Genomic DNA, 17,535 nt, shown 5'->3' with positions numbered 1-17,535 from the left:
TCTGGGTTTTTAGCACACCGCTTTCTTTTGGTACTCCTCATACCCATAAGAGTGTTCCTTCTCAGTCTTCTTCACCCATTCATCCATGGCATTCCACCCCTTGCTGTGGGTATACCACAAGATTCTGGCTTGGGCCCTTTTTACTCTACTCTCTTACTTGATGACTTTATCAGCTTCCATAGGTTCAGTTATCATCTTTATGCAGATGATTCCTAGATCTGTATATCCAGGCCTACAATCCTTCCCAAGTTCCAGTCTCCCGTCATCAGCTGTCTGAGTGTCCCAGAGACTCAGCGCATCTAAAACAAAACACATGTCTTCTCCCCAAAACCTGAGCCTCCTCAGGCTTCCTTATTACTACCCAGAGCACTAACATTCTTCCAGTCACCCAAGTTCACAATCTCAGTGCCCTCCTTGACTCCTCATTCACTCTTAACTCACATATCTTGTCGGTTGCCAGGTGTTGTCATTTCTCTGTCCTACATCTGTCCTACACATCCCCTCTCCACCCATGTCGCTGTCGTCACAGTTGCCAAAGTGATTTTCATCAAGCCTCAGGAAACCAGCTTCAAAATCTTCCAGTGGCTTTCCCCATTAAGTCCAGGATCAACTATAAACCCTACCCTTTGTTATTTAATGCTCTTCATAAACCAGCCCCATCTTAATTATTCCTGCGTTGTCAATAACGATTGTGCTCTATGAATGTCACAGCTCAGCCATACTGAGTTTCTTGCGGCTCCTCACATGTAATACTATCTCCTAAATCATTGCCTTTGCATTAGCTTTTCCCTGTTTTTCCTTTCTGCCTTTACTTTTGAAATCTCTGGTTTTCTTCCAGACTCATTTCAAGCACCACCTTTTCCATGGCCCCTTTGCTGGACTTCCCAACTCTAGGGCCTTTCTGCCCAAGGCTACTTTATATCTGTTTCATATTTGTTGTTTAGTATTTATCTATGTACACACTATCTCCCTTGTTAGAATATAATCTTAGACCCTTTGTCTTTAACCCTAGCACCTCAAAGAGCATTTGGTACCAACAGTGCTTAATAAATTCTTGTTAATCAGAGAATATAGTTTAATTAGAGAAGGTTCTGTGAAAGGTGAAATTCTGTGAAATTTTGATCTAGCTTGTGAAATGGTAGAACAAGAATTTAAGTAATTAAGGGGGGGAAACTCATGATAATTTTTCTCTGTAGCATTTGTAAATTTCAGTCACAGATTCAGTTATAAAGCAGGGAAGAAACATAGTACGCCTTTAGCAAAAGAAAAACGTAGGCCATCAGCAGGATGCTTCATTGCTCTTTTCTTTTTAAACAGTGGAGGACAGGAAGGAAAAACCTGTTGAGAAGCCAGCTGTATCCACATCTGCACCCACTAAACTAACAGAAAGTGTCCCAAAGGCAGCGCCTTGCACCACCGCTTCTGTGGGTGTGACATCAACTCCACCACCACCAAAACCCATGAGCACATCAGTTCTGCCCCCTTCCCCTGCCCTGGCTTTGCCGAATCTAGCCAATGTGGATCTGGCAAAGATCAGTTCCATCCTTAGCAGTCTAACATCTGTCATGAAGAATACAGGTAAGTGCCAACAAGGAAGGTGAGAAAAGATTATTCTCAAGTATTAAATTAGGCTAACATTTTAAAAACCTAATTATAATTGAAAAGGAGACTGCTTACCTAGTCTTTTTAAAAGGGAAAAATGTTTTGTGATAATAAACTTTCTAGTAGCAGAACACTTCCTATCTTTCAAGCAACCTTTCTCCTTCTGTTTAGTTGATATAGTTAAATGGCAACATTTATTAAGCACGCAATATGTATGGGTCCCTGTAGTGTGGGCCCAGTATATCACAGGGAAAGGTACAGTGACTCTACCCTTGTCCCACTCAAAGTCTAATGGGGGAAAATGAAATACATACATGTGAAGAGACAGATACGTCTGAGGCAACTTAGCAAATAGAAATAATACATCATGAACTAAGGATAGAGGGCTGTGTAGACAAGTACCACGAACCTTATTTTCTAAATAGTCCCTTGCTTAGTGAAATGATTTCATTTGTGGACAGCCTCTAAAATGCTTGATTTAAATAGCAGGGGAGAATATATGAATATTAATTGAAGGAACTAGGGAGACATGCTGACTGTTTCTCAAGTTTAAAAGGTTGTCAGGTGAAAAGTTATCAAGCTTCTTTTACTTGGCCCAGAAGTCAGAACTAGAGTGTTGTGTTTTGAAATTTCAAAGAGGCTGTTTTAGACTTGAAGTGAAATAGAGCTGCCCAAAAGTGGAATGGGCTGTTCTTAGAGGTAGTTGGTTCCCTGTGAGCCTAGATTAGCCCTTGTTTTAGATGCTGTATTGGATCTGGATTAAATTACCTCTCAGGACCCTTTCTGTTTTGACATTTTATGAACCCAGGTATTATTATTCATGTCTCATTGCACTTTGATCTTTCTCCACCAGGGGTCAGTCCTGCATCAAGACCATCTCCAGGCACTCCTACAAGTCCCACACACCTCCCCGGCAACCTGAAAGCTCCTGTCCCTGCTACGACAACATCTCACAACCCTTTGGCCAACATCCTCTCAAAGGTGGAAATCACCCCGGAGAGCATTCTCTCTGCCCTTTCCAAAACTCAGACACAGGCGGCGCCTGCACTGCAAGGTAACACAGTGGGTCTCAAAAGGACTTAGATTTGCATATGTGTTTCTATTCAGTGTGGATTCAAAGAATACCATTTAAGTAATAATTTTTTCTCCCTACAAAATCTGTAATCTCATCCATGTAATCGATGGCGTCTGGTGACACAATGTTTAGAACTCTGGGCCTGGAGTCAGGAAGACCTGAGTTCAAATCCAGCCTCAGATAATTATTAGCTTTGTGACCCTGAGCAAGTCATTTAACTTGTTTGCTCCAATTTCCTAAACTGTAAACTAGGGATCATAATATTACCTACCATCAGGGTTGATGTGAGGATTAAATAAAATAATTTTTGTAAAAGATGCTTGGCACAATGCCTGCCACATAGTAGGTTCTTATTAAGCATATAACTGTTTATTCCCTTCCTCTTCCCTTCCCTCCCCTCCACTCCCATGTAAGGAATTCCCAGTGAAGAAATTCCCTTCTCAGATGCAAATCTTCCTGGCTTTGAGGCATGCTTTTATCTACCACGCCATCGTGGATCTTCCTGCTAGCTAAAGTAAAGCATAACTCAAAATATTAATCTTCTAGTAACAGATCATATACCTGTAGAACCCCATTGTAACAAATTTGAACATGAAAACTTCTTCATTGTGTCCTAATTTGGGGAAAATGGGAACATTATCACACAGCGCAAAGATGCGCATACCGGAGGAGGTGGAGCACTTGTTGGATCCTGCCGTTCTCTTTTTGTGCCCCTCTGTATGGCTCTCTAGCTGTGGGAGGTCTTCTCTCTGTGTCTTGTTTCAGTACTGCAGGGGTTCCAGCATATCATTGTTGGGGGTTTTCTTTCCCCCAAGCCCTCTTAAGTCTGTGAGATGTCTCCACAGAACAGCTTGCTCAAGGACCACCTCTGGGTATTTTAACATTTTGTAGATATCAGTGCAGCATACGGTCTGTCTCTCACTATGTGGTTGGCATATCTACTTTATGTTTATTTGCTTCCAGTTTTATTATCAGAAACATCGACATTAGTGTGGCAGTGTTTCTCTAAAATTATAATTTGGTAATTAGACAAAACTTTCACATTTTTTGTAGAAACAGTTAAATTTGATTTGATTAAAATGTATGATTCTTATCATCATTACCCCCCTTTCCACCACTCCACCACCGTCACTACCATCACTGCAGAAAAAGAAAGAAATGACACTGAACTGAAAGGCATTTTGTATTTTTCTTTGTTTTGTGGCTTACTCCAGATAAAGAGTGGCCAGCGTACTGTTGCTAACCTTTCCTTTCGTAGCTAGGCTGGTCTTCAGACATTAGGTGCATTCTCTTCTGTTGCCGAGGCATGACTCACAGGCCTTTTACAACTTGGTTGAACTTACTAGAATTTGATTTCTGCTTGCATGGCTTTTGAGAACCTATATCCCAATGAGGAGAAGAAGTTTTAGGGAAGGGTCTTCAGCTCTTTGCTAATAACCACTCTTCAAAAGAATATATAGTACAGCCTTTGGTAAAAACCTTTCATATTAGAATATTTTATGTAGCATTATAATATGTTTATAAGGCAGTGCTAAGTACCAAAGTATTGTCTTCGTTATCCTTATTGCTGCATGGTCAAGGACTGGTGGGACGTTGGTTGTGTAAGATTTGGACATTTAATAGAATTCATTATATAACCAGATCAGCTTGGTTAGCACTGTTGAAATGGACCACCTGTCCAAATATCGAAGTAGCTCCTGTTAATAAGCGGAGTATGTAGGTCATTCCCAAATGGTTAAGATCATATCACTCTTCTTTTCATTGACATAGAACATATAAAATTAGTGATAGTGTTGCCTCACGTCATAGTACTAATTTCAGTGATGATTTGGACATTTTAATATAAATATAAATTCCCCTTTACTCCCCTTCTTATCTCCATCTCCTGAATATAGCTATATTTTTTGTATATTGTACACTAATAGTATTGGAGTCCTTTATTTTTTCATAATTCTACTTGCTCACTTAGACCAGACAGCTAGGTGGTGTGATAGATAGATCCTCTAACCTGGAGTCAGGAAGCCCTGAGTTCAAATCCAGCCTCAGACACTTAATTGTGTGATTCTGGGCAAGTCACTTAATTGTTTGCCTCAGTTCCTCATCTGTCAAATGAGCTGGAGAAGGAAATGGCAAACCACTACAGGATCTTTGCCAAGAAAACCCCAAGTGGTGTCACAAAGATCCAAACACAAGTGAGACAACTAAACAACAACAGAAGCTTACAGCAGATCAGTGCAGAAGTATCACGTGAGTTTTCCACTGTAATACAAATACAGAAAAGACATTCTAAAATGATTCTGTTGCTAATAGAATGAGCAGTGGGTAACTTTTCGAGGAATAAAAGTAAAAATAAAATATCTCCTTTCACTTTATAACAAGAAAATTTCTTTTGTCGACTTTTATAGAGTTGTTTCTACACAAAAGTAAATATATCTAACAACACTTAGATCTCAAGATACAAGGATACAAAGCTCATTTTAACTTTTACTGACAGTTATCTACTGCATTCTCTTCTGGTGTTGACAGAAGTATAAGACTGAGGATGAAAGTTAATTTTATTTGTCCAGAAATGAAGTGTGGCTCTTGAGAATTTCATCTCATCCTGCCTTAATATCATTGTTGAAAAATAGCTTATCAAAGTTAGATTATAGAAGCACTTTTTTGAGACTCATGTTTGAGTCTCTTGAATTTTATTTTTCAGAAGGATAATGCTTTTTATTACTGTAGGAAAATTATTCAGAAGTGGATTATGGTTACTAGAAGTGGTTTAAGGTTAGCATGACCAGGACAGTCTTCATACATTAATCCTTCATAAAACTTTAGGTTTATAAATTGGTTATAAATTTTCAAAAAGGTTATCAAATAAATATGAGTTAATTGAAGTATTATTTCCTCTTCAATATATGTTACTAAGGAATTGTTTCTTAAATTAATGTATTTGATGCCAAAAGATGCTAGTCATTTTAATATTATAAGGACATTTAAAGTTTGGTTAATAATTGATTAGAACACTAAGGCTCTGTTAAAACCTTGGGTTTCTTCAGTGTATTTTGCTATTACTAATTGAAGGTTTTTCTTCGAAATGTTTACAGGAGCAGTTCTTTTCAATGGGGAAACAACTCCTCCCTGGAGCCCTCTCAGACATTCTGGAAAACTTGATTTCTCATCAAGTGGGGCAGGCTTTCAACTGTGCCAGTTGCCCAGGGTCACAAAAAAACTTTTTTTTTCTTTGTAGGAGTCAGTGACTGCGTTAGTCTGAGAGAGAGAGAGAGAGAGAGGTAGTCTTTTTGTGTTTCAGTTTTTAGAGATAAACAGGTGTGATAATCTGAAGCTCTGCAATTGGAAGTACTTTCTGACTACTGATGTTGCCAACCTGTGCTAGAAACAGCTAATGAATTATTGTTCTTTCATATTTTATAAATAACTTCAGTATTTTGAGTTACATTGAACCATTGGGCATTTTTTGACCAGATTTGCTTTACTCCTTGTAAAGCTTTGTGGTGTTTTTTTCCCAGATATATTACTAGTGTATCATCAGACTGGATGGGAGTGACTGATTAGTCTCCATGATTTTCGTTGGGTTTGGGAGAAGTTCTTTGTCTTTACTGTTTCTCAGATGTCCAATATTTTTTTTCTTCCTAGGCCTGTCATCCTTACTTCAGAGTGTTACTGGGAACCCAGTTGCTTCAAGTGAAGCTGCATCCCAGAGCACTTCATCTTCCCCAGCCAACACCAGCATCTCCAGCATGAAAGGGAGGAGTTTGCCCTCTAATACACAATCCTTTATGCCCAAAAGCTTTAGCTATTCTCCTAACTCTTCAACTTCTGAGGTTTCTTCAACTTCAGTTAGCAAGGTTCCCGTAGGACACAGCCCAGGGCTCCCAACCTCAAGTTTTAAGCCACCATCCAACTCACTGGGATTTTCTGCTTCCCACAGTGCAAATCCTGCTATTCCATCCACTGACCCTGCTATGGGGCAGTCCTCTGAGATCTCTAAGCCAAAGCTAGAATCAGAGCCCACCTCCCCAAGCCTAGAGATGAAGATCCATAACTTTTTGAAAGGTAACCCTGGCTTCAGTGGGTTAAACCTGAACATCCCAATCCTCAGCAGCCTGGGGGCTAGTGTTCCAGCTGAGAACCATCCCTCTGACTTTCAGCGAGGCCCAACAAGCACGTCCATGGACAACATTGACGGAACTCCTGTCCGGGATGAGCGGAGTGGGACTCCTACCCAGGATGAGATGATGGACAAGCCTACGTCCAGTAATGTGGATACTATGTCCTTGCTGTCCAAAATCATTAGTCCTGGCTCCTCCACACCCAGCAGTACAAGGTCACCACCCCCAGGGAGGGATGATAGCTATTCCCAAGAGCTATCTAACTCTGTATCTTCCTATCGGCCTTTTGGCCTAGGCAGTGAATCCCCCTACAAGCAAACTTCTGATGGAATGGAAAGGCCTTCCTCCCTCATGGATTCACCACAGGAAAAGTTCTACCCAGATACCTCTTTCCAGGAGGATGAGGATTACCGAGATTTTGAATACTCAGGCCCCCCTCCATCAGCCATGATGAATCTAGAGAAGAAGCCAGCTAAGTCTATCCTAAAAGCAAGCAAGCTTTCTGACACCGAGTACCAGCCCATCATGTCCAGCTACAGCCACAGGACTCAGGAATTTGGTGTGAAGTCTGCCTTCCCTCCAGCGATGAGGGCTCTCCTGGACCCAAGTGAGAGTTGTGATCATCTCTCTTCTTCTCCTGGCCTGTATGGTGCCTATAACCTAAGAGGGAATGAGTCTGGGTCAGACCGGTCACCGTCACCGAGTAAGAATGATTCCTTTTTCTCTCCTGACTCCAACCACAATAGCCTTTCTCAGTCTGCCACTGCACATCTCGGCTTACCCCAGAAGCAGTACCCAGACTCTCCTCACTCGATCCCACACCGCTCCCTTTTCTCTCCGCAGAGCACCCTTGCCACTCCCACAGCCCGGCCACCCACTTCAGGCGTGGAAAAAGTCCTGGCCTCCACCATTTCTACCACTTCAACCATTGAGTTTAAGAATATGCTCAAAAATGCCTCACGCAAGCCCTCCGATGATAAGCATTTCGGCCAGGCCCCCAGCAAGGGTAGCACCGGTGATGGGGTCACTCTCACCAGCCTCATCCAACCCAGCTTGAGTTCCAGTGAGCAGCAGCAGCCAGAGGAGCACTACCGCATAGAAACCCGGGTCTCCTCTTCCTGCTTAGACTTACCTGATAGTACTGAGGAGAAAGGAGCCCCCATAGAAACCTTGGGTTACCATAATGCCTCCAACAGGAGGATGTCAGGGGAGCCCATCCAGACAGTAGAGTCCATCCGGGTGCTGGGGAAAGGGAATAGAGGACATGGGCGTGAGCCTTCTAGGGTGGGCTGGTTTGAGCTGAGCCCCTCAGGCAGCTCCTTTGACAACGGCCCCTCGAGTGCCTCAGAGCTGGCCCCCCTCGGGGGTGGGAGTGGAGGGGGGCTTTCTGGCTTCAAAGCAGCTTCATACAAGGAGCGGGCACCCTCATTTCAGGAAAGTGTCGGCTTTCGCTCCAGCAGCTTCAACTCTACTTTTGAACACCATCTCCCCCCACCCCCCTTGGAGCATGGGGCACCCTTCCAGAGAGAGTCTATGGGCCCATCATCTGCCCCGCCTGTTCCCTCTAAGGAGCATGGTGGGCTCTTCTCTCGGGATACTCCCGGCCACCTGGCCTCTGTGGATCTTTCAAACCCCTTCACAAAGGAAGCAGCCCTAGCCCATGGTGCCCCACCCCCTCCTCCTGGGGATCATAGTGGGGTTCCCTTCTCTACTCCACCTCCTCCTCCGCCCCCTGGGGAGCACAGTAGCAGTGGTGGCAGTGGCGTCCCTTTTTCTAACCCTCCCCCTCCTCCTCCCCCTGTTGACCACTCAGGGGTGGTCTCCTTCCAAGCCCCACCCCTGGCAGAGCACAGCGGAGTGCCGGGGCCTGTTGCAGTGTTCTCCAAGGAGCATAGCTCCCTCCTCCAAGGGAATCTGGCTGAGCATTTTGGAGTGCTCCCAGGACCCCGGGACCCTACACAGAGGGACCTCAATGGCCCTGGCCTCAGCCGTGTTCGTGAGGGCCTAAGCCTGCCCACACATTCTCGGGAGCACCTAGCCCCAGCCCACGGAGGAGGTGGGGGAGGCAGCAGCAGCAGTGGCCCTGCCTTGGGTCCCCCACACAGAGACACCATCAGCCGCAGTGGAATGATCTTACGGAATCCCCGGCCAGACTTTCGGCCTAGGGAATCTTTCCTCAACAGAGACCCATTTCACAGCCTAAAGAGGCCCAGGCCACCTTTTGCTAGGGGCCCTCCGTTCTTTGCACCAAAACGCCCATTCTTCCCTCCCAGGTACTGATGGAGATCGAGGGAGAGCATTTTGAACACTCTAGAGAGCATTGGAAGTAGGTTTTTTTTTGTTTTGTTTTGTTTTTTTGTCTGTGCTTTTATTTTTGTTGTTTTTGTTGGGTTTTTTTTTCTTTTCACTTCCATCTTTTTTTTCTTCCCTTTTTTATTGTTGTGATAAAGGGCCCACCCACCCCCCACCCCCCATGTCACCTTCCTAAATTAAAAGAAATCTCTGCTTGCACCTCCCAACTCTACTAGACTTTCTATCTTTTCTTACCAACCTCCCACCCTCATTTATTTTTGTGGGGGGGGGGGTGTAAATACACACACACACGCTCGAGAGTGCACACACACACACACACACCCCTTTCAGTTTGGTTGTGGGTCATGGGGCAGCAGAAGAAAAGGAAAACAAGATCTGTTTTAACCCCATTTTCTGAAGACTATTGCCATTTAAATAAAACTGCCAATAGTACAGATAATGACATATGTGCGATGTTGGGGTGTTATTTGGGGCTTGACTTATCATGTGGCCAGCTGATGGATTTTGCCCTTTCCTTCTTCCCCTTACCTCATAAATGTCACTGCTATCTAGAATCAGCTTAGCTGACTTCACTGTGGCCGTCTTTGTCCTGCTGACAATGGAGGGGAACCGCTTGGGAAGAATTAGGAAGTTTTTGTTTTGGTAGCTTTTTTTTTTAAAAGACACATTAAAATTTCTGAGCACATATGTACCATTGCTCTGTACCTCTTCTCTCCTAAAGTCGAATTTAAAAATTCAGACATCCTTTCACAGTAGTTTTACAGGTAATCTTTGGGACAGAATGAGCAACACTTTTTTGTGATCTAAAATTCTCATTTCTGGGAATGCTAGAGAAAGGTGATTTCTGGCTGGGTAAAAATAGAGATTGATAATAGATTCTATGTGAAGTGGGAGGTAGAGCAATTTGTTGTAACGTATTTCTGTTTTTCATAAACACAGTTTAGGGACAGGGTCAGGATCATAGGTGACTGATTCACACATTTGCACTTAGATCTTTGCCTCTGCTTCTGTATCTTCGTCTTTACCATTTTCCTTTGTCTCTGCTCTTGCTTTGCCAAAATGAAAATCACTACAGCAAAGATCTAGTTATAATGTAAACAAATACTTATGAAGTTTTTTGTTTTTTGTTCTTAAGACTGCCTCCCTAGACATTTCTTTACTCAGAATTTAGAGTCTCCTGTAGTTATTGTTTCTGGTATCTAGAAAAGAATTTTTCTCTGGGTTGTGTCAGCAATTTATGGCAATGATTAGGAGAGAGGGAAAAAATTTGCATCCCACAAGTTTCTAAATAAATTTCTATAGCATTTTTAAAATGCAATATCTGCTTGGGATGTGGTGTTTCTTACCCCTTAAGAGAAATGTGGATACAGGAGGACCTGATGGATCTTAATTTCTAGGGTTCATGTGTAGCAAGCTGTCACAAATAAAGCTGAAGCCTCAATCTCCAGGCAGGAAGAAAAGGTCTTCTGTCCCTGCCCTCAGAGGGATCTAATTGCTTTAAGAGCTTGGGGAAAAACAAGGATGAAATTATTGTTTGTTTCCACTATCAGATTTAGCATCATAGGGAAGCAGCCCTGGCTTTGCTGCTGTTTCCTTTGTCCTTGTGATTTAGTGTCTCTCCCTGCCCTACTTCTCCCTACTCTGCCTCCAGAATATATACCCCATGTGGAAATGTCCTTTTGAGAATCTCTAGCTGGGTAATTGAAATAGTATCGGCTGAGGTTTTCATTAGATCCATCAGGCTTCTTATACTTCCTTTCCAGGCCAGGAAAAAAGGGTGGGATAAGAAAAGTATAAGTACTGAACAATCTAGGGTGGTTGGATTGGGGGGGGGCAGTTTTGCAGGGGGTGGTAAGAGTGGAGAGATTACAGAAGGTATGGTTTTGTCTTGTTAGAACAAGCTTACTTTGGTATTAAAGAAAAGAAACCATATTTAAGCCTTTTGGAGTGTTTGATGTAACTTATTCCACATTATTTATTTGAACTTAGAGGTTCATGTCTTGTGTAGTTAGGATGCTAAAAAACCATCCGTCTTCCTAATGTATGTCCAGTCTTTAGCCCAACTCTTCTCCCTTTTTCTGATTCTCCAAGGTCCCCTACAGTTCCTCATATTCATGCAGTTTTGTGGGAATGGCTGGATTAATAAGCAAAGAAGCAGTTCGGTAACATTGAGCCCTACAGTTGGGGGGGGAGCATAGAAAGGAAGTTGGGGTTTTGTTTGATTTTTGATACTGAAATAGACTTCCTTTTGCGGAGGGGCAGGGTGGAGAGAAGGAATGTGTTTCCCTTTGGAATATAAGAATGTGAATTATTGCTGCTGCTCTTTGCTTAAACTGTAAGTGGTGTTTACTTGAAAAAGCTCTCTCTCACCATTTGATTTCATCAGAAGATGGCCTGAAAGGTGCCCAAAAAGTAGACTCCTGAATGTTTTAGGGATGGGGGTGGATTTTCATTAAAGCATGATGGTGAATGCCTGAAAGTAAGACTTTGTTGTACAGTGTAAAAGACAGACTTTTGGTGGCTTTTTTTTTTTAAGCCAGAAAATATTCCATGTTTGTGTTTGGGGATAGAGGTGGGAGTTAGTACTTAACTCTCAACTGTTACCTTCAAGGAAAACTATCTACAACAGTAACAGAAGATACCAGTGTATATATGTATGTTATAACAAGAAAAGAAAAAAAGACGTTTCTGGTATACATAACATGAACTGAGAGCTTTTAGTCTTTCTGTGTCTGTGATTTAAACCTCCTTGACCGTGCTCTGACTTTTGTATCTTACCTTCAGTTTAAAAAATAACAATAAACAAAATATTTTTTAAAGAAAACACAACATTGTGTGTCTTGACACAGACATGATTAGTAGGAAAGCCAAAAAAAAAAAGTCATTGCTGAAATCCTTACTGCTCACTGTGAAATCACAGACAGAGAAGGGGGGTTGGGGGGGAGACAGGGAGTGAGATTAAACCGGCATCACTTTAAGCTTTGTGAATAGAATCGGATGTAGAAGTCCTGAACATTGGCAAGAGATTGGTGTTTTTGTCACTGCAAAACCTGCTTGTCCATGGCCCATTTCTCCATGTCCTAGTCTTATGCCTCATCAGCTGCCTTCCCAGTGAGGACTGCAGTGTGGAGGTGAATTTATGGGGAGGCAAAAGTCTTCTAGATAATGTGAATACGCTTTACTTCCTAATTACAAAAGACTTGGTCCTATTCTGAAGTTGCTGGTTTATGCAAAATTAAGCTGCAGCTGTTAATTGTTTTGAAACCGCTGTAAATGACTGCTTTACTTTTTTTTTCTTTCTCTTTTTTTTCGGGAGGGGGGGGTGGGTAAGGGTGGGAGTGGGGTGCCTGTTAAGGTTAAAAATAGATATGTTGGATTGATAGTCTCACGTGTTCAGTGTGGAAAACAAAAGTACCTGCATTTAAAGGTAACAACAATGAAACTGCAGATCCTTTGAAATGTGTATTGATAACATTTAATAAAATAACTAGTTCTAAAGGTTTGACATTTTTCTTTGAGATTCTGGGTCCTGAGCAAGCCCTCAGGTTTTCCCTGGTGAGTGCAAGCAGGAGACTGGAGAGCAGCTGACCTTATCCAAGAGCTGGCTTGTGGTCAAAATCTTACTTTTTTTCCAGCAGACATCATATGACTCCCAGGACCAATGGTGAAATCAACAGCACGAAACCCGAAGAAGGAAGCATGGATATGTCTCTGAAGACAGGGTTGCATTTCCTTTTGCTTTAGAGATGTGTTTATTGTGCACACTTGTGGGCCTGCACAAGAGGTGTTGTAGACCAGTGGTGTCAGACTCAAACAGAAACAGGTCCTGACAACATAGATACTTAAAAAAAACACAAATTAGTATTATCTGTGTTGTATTTTTTTTCATTTTGTGAAAAATTTCCCAATTACATTTTCGTCTCTTGTAGGCTGTACTCTGGAGTTTTGTGGTCTGAGTTTGACACCCCTGTTGTAAACTACATTGTCTCCTTCCCTTTCCCTACCACACATCCCTTTCCCATAGGCCTTTCACTCATTTTCCAGTTCCTTCAGAGTATCATTTTTGTTTTCCAGTTTAATAAAGAATGCTGTCTTCTGTAGTGTTGTTTACTTATCCAAAGGGGCCTTGGTACATTTTTTGCTCATCATCTCTCTTTGCTTTCCCATTGTCTCCTGGGACTTTGCTTTGATGGAGCAGTAATAGTTCTGTGGTGGAAAGGAAGCTTAGAAGAAAAGCAGATAGGGACATTTTCTACTTATTCTTCTTACAATCGCCTTAGAGGAGGGGGTCATAGGTGTAGAAGGTTAAAGGCAGTTCTCAAAGGAGGATTCTTAATAGGGCCTGACACGGGCTGTCCAGGTGGTTACCTGCACTCTACAAAATTACAGTTTGCAGCCAGAGAGCTATTTGGACATGTAGCATACCCCACACATTTCTTGTTGCTTCCTTGCCAAGTGCTCTTTGTCATTTAGAATCCTCAACTCTTTCTCCCTCCCCAGCCCTGTGTAGCCTGTTAAATGAATCTTTGATATTAAAGTAACATCTGGTTGTCCCAATTAGGGCACTGGCTGGTGAAGGTTACAAACTCCCCTTGGTTACCTGAGGTTCTCATATGTGTTACTGGACACTTCAAAAATAGCACTGTCCCTAAATCGTCCCGGTTGTCCACTTAAGTTTTTTTTCTTTTAAGTTCTGTTCATCTTTCTCACCTCTGGAAAAGGGAATTTATTCTGTTCACAGCTCTAAGTTTTCCTGTTATGTCAACACTTCCCCTTAACCTCATCATTAAAGAAAAAAATTGCCTGCTTTACTTTTTGCTTAAGCTCAATAACTTGTAAATTGCTACAATCACACATTCTAGAAGGGCTTAAACAAACTTTTGGTATTGGGGCGTTTCTCATACTTTTTAATGAGTAACTGCATAGACAAGCCCAGTCAGCTGCTATTGTTCACAATAGCTGAGTAATAACTCACTGGGGCTGCATAGACAGGACTGTGAGAGCAACACTCATTACTAAGTTATTGGCAGTCAAACAGCCCGTTTTTTGTTTTTTGGGTTTTTTTCCCCTCCTGAGTAGAACTCTTAAGAAAGCAAATAAGGGAAGGATAAAATAAATGCTCTAGCTCCTCCCTTTGCCACCCTCTCCTTGTCCCGCCCCCATCCAAGGGGATCTGAACAATCATATTTGGGGCTACAGAATGTAATCTTACCTACAAACAGGCATTTCTAATTATTGCCACACAGCAGTCTGCTAATCCCCTCTTGTCCAGTTTCCTGCTGTCTTTCACCAGTTAAATGTCAAAAGTTGGTAGAATGGGTGGAGGAGCTAGCAGTTCCTGGTGGTGGGAGCAAGGTAAACAAGAGAAAAAGTTTATTGTTTGACTAAAAAGAATAGTGGCTAAACCAGTCCACTCTAGAACTGTTCTACTTCATATCAAATAAAAGGCCTTTCCTGGGGCCTGCTGCATTTGGGAAAAAAAATTATTCTGACAAATCCAATTTTCCCTTGTGGAATGGAACTATTACAGGCGAGGTTTTCCCATCGTCCATTGAGAACAGACAGAAAAGTAAAAAACCCCAAGTTCTCACTTTCCTGTGATTCTAATGTTCAAGACTGTCAGCTCTCCTTGTCATGCTGGGACTAGAATCAGAGGTATGCCTGTAAGACAAATGAATGTGCTTTTGAGGTCCAAGTTCTTAAGGAACCGGAAGGCTTGTCTAGAGGGGTAAGATGGCTAGGGACCTTTCTAGATTGAAAACCTATGAATTCAAGTTAAGTACACTCCCCTGGCCACTTTTGCCCACCTCTACATAGGAAGCTCTCTTTTCATGCCCTTCTCTTTCTTGACAATCATGTCATTTGCTTCCCCTTTATGTTTGGTTTATTCCACTTAGTATTCTCAACTTCTTTTGAAGTCTTAGGACACTGAAGGGGATACCCTGAGAAAGGAAATTAGCATTTTCTGATGGCTAATGGTCAATCTATCCATTCACCTGCCCTCTCTGGGGAAAAAAAAAAATTCCTTAACTCTCTAGGAAAGTAAATGAGCTGCTTTCCTACTAAGGGGTCTCTAGGAAAAGTGACAGCAGCCCTTTTGCTGGACCCTTTTGCCTTCAATTCCTATTGACCAATTTCTTTGAGGGGTTTAATCTCCATTACTTCTATGGTACTTTCAGCCACATCTTCGTTCATATTCGGCAGAAATTGACATCAGTAGTATAACAATTGTCTTCTCTTTGATGAAATGCTTCGTTATGAGCTATGCTCAATTTGAACATATGTGCAGGTAGAGATTGGATTCAGATCATTTTTCTTGGCAAAAGATTCTACTATGCCCTCCCTTTTTCTCAGGTACCTGGAAAATGGGGAGTGTACTAAGCTTCACGATGGGAGGGATCTGGCTGGTGGTTTTGGCAATGGAGTAATGCCTCTTCACTCTTGAATAAGGGAAGGAGCTGGTGATCTCCCAGAAATAAAGCTACTAGGGATTTTCTGTCTATGGCCTCCATTCACCATGCTTCTCTTTTTTGCCTATCCTTAGTCTGATAGAAGAGCATTTGTAAGACATCCCTTTTGGATTTTGTCTAGTGTCTAATCTACTCTGGATTTGGGGCCTCTGGCCTTAAGGAAAGGCTCCTAGGAAAGAAAAGGAACTCCATTTGACCTTTTTTCTCCAGTGTCAACAGATGACACTGAAGAACAGAGATGTTGAATGACAGGAGGAATGTAGAAACCTCAGCTCTTAGGGTAGTTATATCCCAGTCAGACTAACGGGGTTACTCTCCTGGGGCTGAGTCTGGTCCCAGCCACTAGTCAGGGGTTGTAGAATTAGATGATTCAGAGCTTAGTCAGTTTGGTAGAGGTGGAATTGACCTGAGAGAACGTTCTCCTGGCTCAAAGCTCTGTGAAAAGCAATTTTAATGATTCGGTTTAATTTTGCTAAGTGTTTGCTGTATACAGGGCACTGTGCCAGTCACAAGGAATACAAAACAATTTCCTTGCCCTCAAGGACCTTAAGGTATAATTAATACAAGTTGTATAAAGATAAATATAAAGTAATTACAAGAGGAAGATAGTGTTAATAGTTCAGGAAGGCCAAGTGCTGGAGGGAAAGACCAGAGTTAAGCTTTGAAGAACGCTAGGGATTCTATAACTTTGATATAAAGGTAGGAGTGACATGCTAGATATGGAAAACCACTTACACAATGACATAGGCAGAGGAGGTGGGATGTTGAGGGGGAGCAGCTAGCCCACCAGTTTATAATAGCTGGCATAAAGGAAAGTAATGTGAAATGACATTGGGGAAAAAAATAGGAAAGAGCCAGATTGTTGAGAACTTAAGAAAACAGGCTGAAGATTTTCTATTTTATCCTAGGGACAGTGAGTAGAATGACAGTTTATGACAGTGGTGCTGATGTGTTATAGGCCTATCAGTTTGGCAGCTAAGTAGAGGACAGATTGGAAAGGAATAGGATAGAAGCAGGGAGTTTAAATAGGAGGTTATTGCTTTTTTCCAGGTGAAATGTGAAGAGGGCCTGAAGTAGGATTGTGGCCTTTTGAGTCCACAGATGGGTACAAAAGTTGACCCCAAGGAAGATATGAGGAGGCACCTCATATTGCTGTGCAATGTTGGACTTTTTTGATATATTGATTAGTTTTGCTTCCCCTTATTCTTTGTCATAAGGGATTGCTCTCTGGGAAAGAGTGAGTGGAGGGAATACGTAGGGAAACAGGCAATGTGAAAACAAGTGATTAATAAAATTTATTTTAAAAAATAAGGTACAGAAGAAAGTTACTGTGGACGTAGAATCAAGATTTGGTAACTGATGAGCTGATAGGAACTGTCAATGTAGACAGCTTGGATCTCCATTATCTTGCAGTGTGATTTGGTATATGTTGTTTAGGTCATCATGCTTATCCACACACCCTTTCCCATTTTCCCCACTGGTTGAAACAGAGGTGAGGACTTCTGCCTGCTATGAATTATTTCAGCCCTATTGTGTTTCTGTTTGATCTGCATGCACACACTGTTGTGTAACCTTTCCCACAATGTTTCTTTCTCTTTCTCCATTTCAGGCTGTTCAGCAGGTCAGAAGACAGAGCCAAGATCTGGGGTCCTGGATCTGTGACTCAGACCAAAGACTCAAACTCCTCCCTCCCTGTCCCTCAGGAAGCTGTGACCTCTGTGGCAGCACAGAACAAATAACCTCTGAATGAAAACTCTCCTTCCACAGCCCACGGTCCGTCCTCATTCTTTCATGTCATTCCTCCCCCAGACGACCCTTCACCCTCATTTTCATTGTGATCAATTCAATAAACAAATTTAGCCCTAGTTCACTGTGTCCAGATTTGGTGTGGGAAGGAAAGAATAGAGATAAGGGAAGCTCGGCCTGGGGCTGGAAGGGGAGGGGGGAACTGTTTTTG

The 17,535-nt window shown here is 42.3% G+C and overlaps 1 protein-coding gene across 11 annotated transcripts in view; it reads left to right on the top strand.

Annotated features, from left to right (window-relative positions):
* RPRD2 (regulation of nuclear pre-mRNA domain containing 2) overlaps nucleotides 1–17,443 on the top strand; it is an 86,698-nt gene extending 69,255 nt beyond the window's left edge. For 2 of the 11 annotated variants that reach the window (XM_078154902.1, XM_078154901.1), the window contains 4 exons: nucleotides 1,318–1,578; nucleotides 2,456–2,656; nucleotides 6,320–7,498; nucleotides 7,639–7,813. In XM_078154902.1, the coding sequence (XP_078011028.1) occupies nucleotides 1,318–1,578; nucleotides 2,456–2,656; nucleotides 6,320–7,498; nucleotides 7,639–7,727 (1,730 nt within the window). In that variant the 3' untranslated portion in view covers nucleotides 7,728–7,813. Of the gene's footprint in view, nucleotides 1–1,317; nucleotides 1,579–2,455; nucleotides 2,657–6,319; nucleotides 12,607–12,743; nucleotides 13,223–17,187 lie in introns of those variants that run through there. The other 9 variants (XM_021004447.2, XM_021004441.2, XM_078154899.1 and 6 more) reach the window with 8 other exon arrangements.
* Nucleotides 17,444–17,535: the final 92 nt, after the last annotated feature.

Source organism: Phascolarctos cinereus, unplaced genomic scaffold (assembly GCF_003287225.1).
Source record: "Phascolarctos cinereus isolate Bilbo 61053 unplaced genomic scaffold, phaCin_HiC Scaffold_5;HRSCAF=322, whole genome shotgun sequence".
Taxonomy (NCBI): domain Eukaryota; kingdom Metazoa; phylum Chordata; class Mammalia; order Diprotodontia; family Phascolarctidae; genus Phascolarctos; species Phascolarctos cinereus.
The sequence above is the reverse complement of the archived record's forward strand: the minus strand, read 5'-3'. Positions and strand labels throughout refer to the sequence as shown.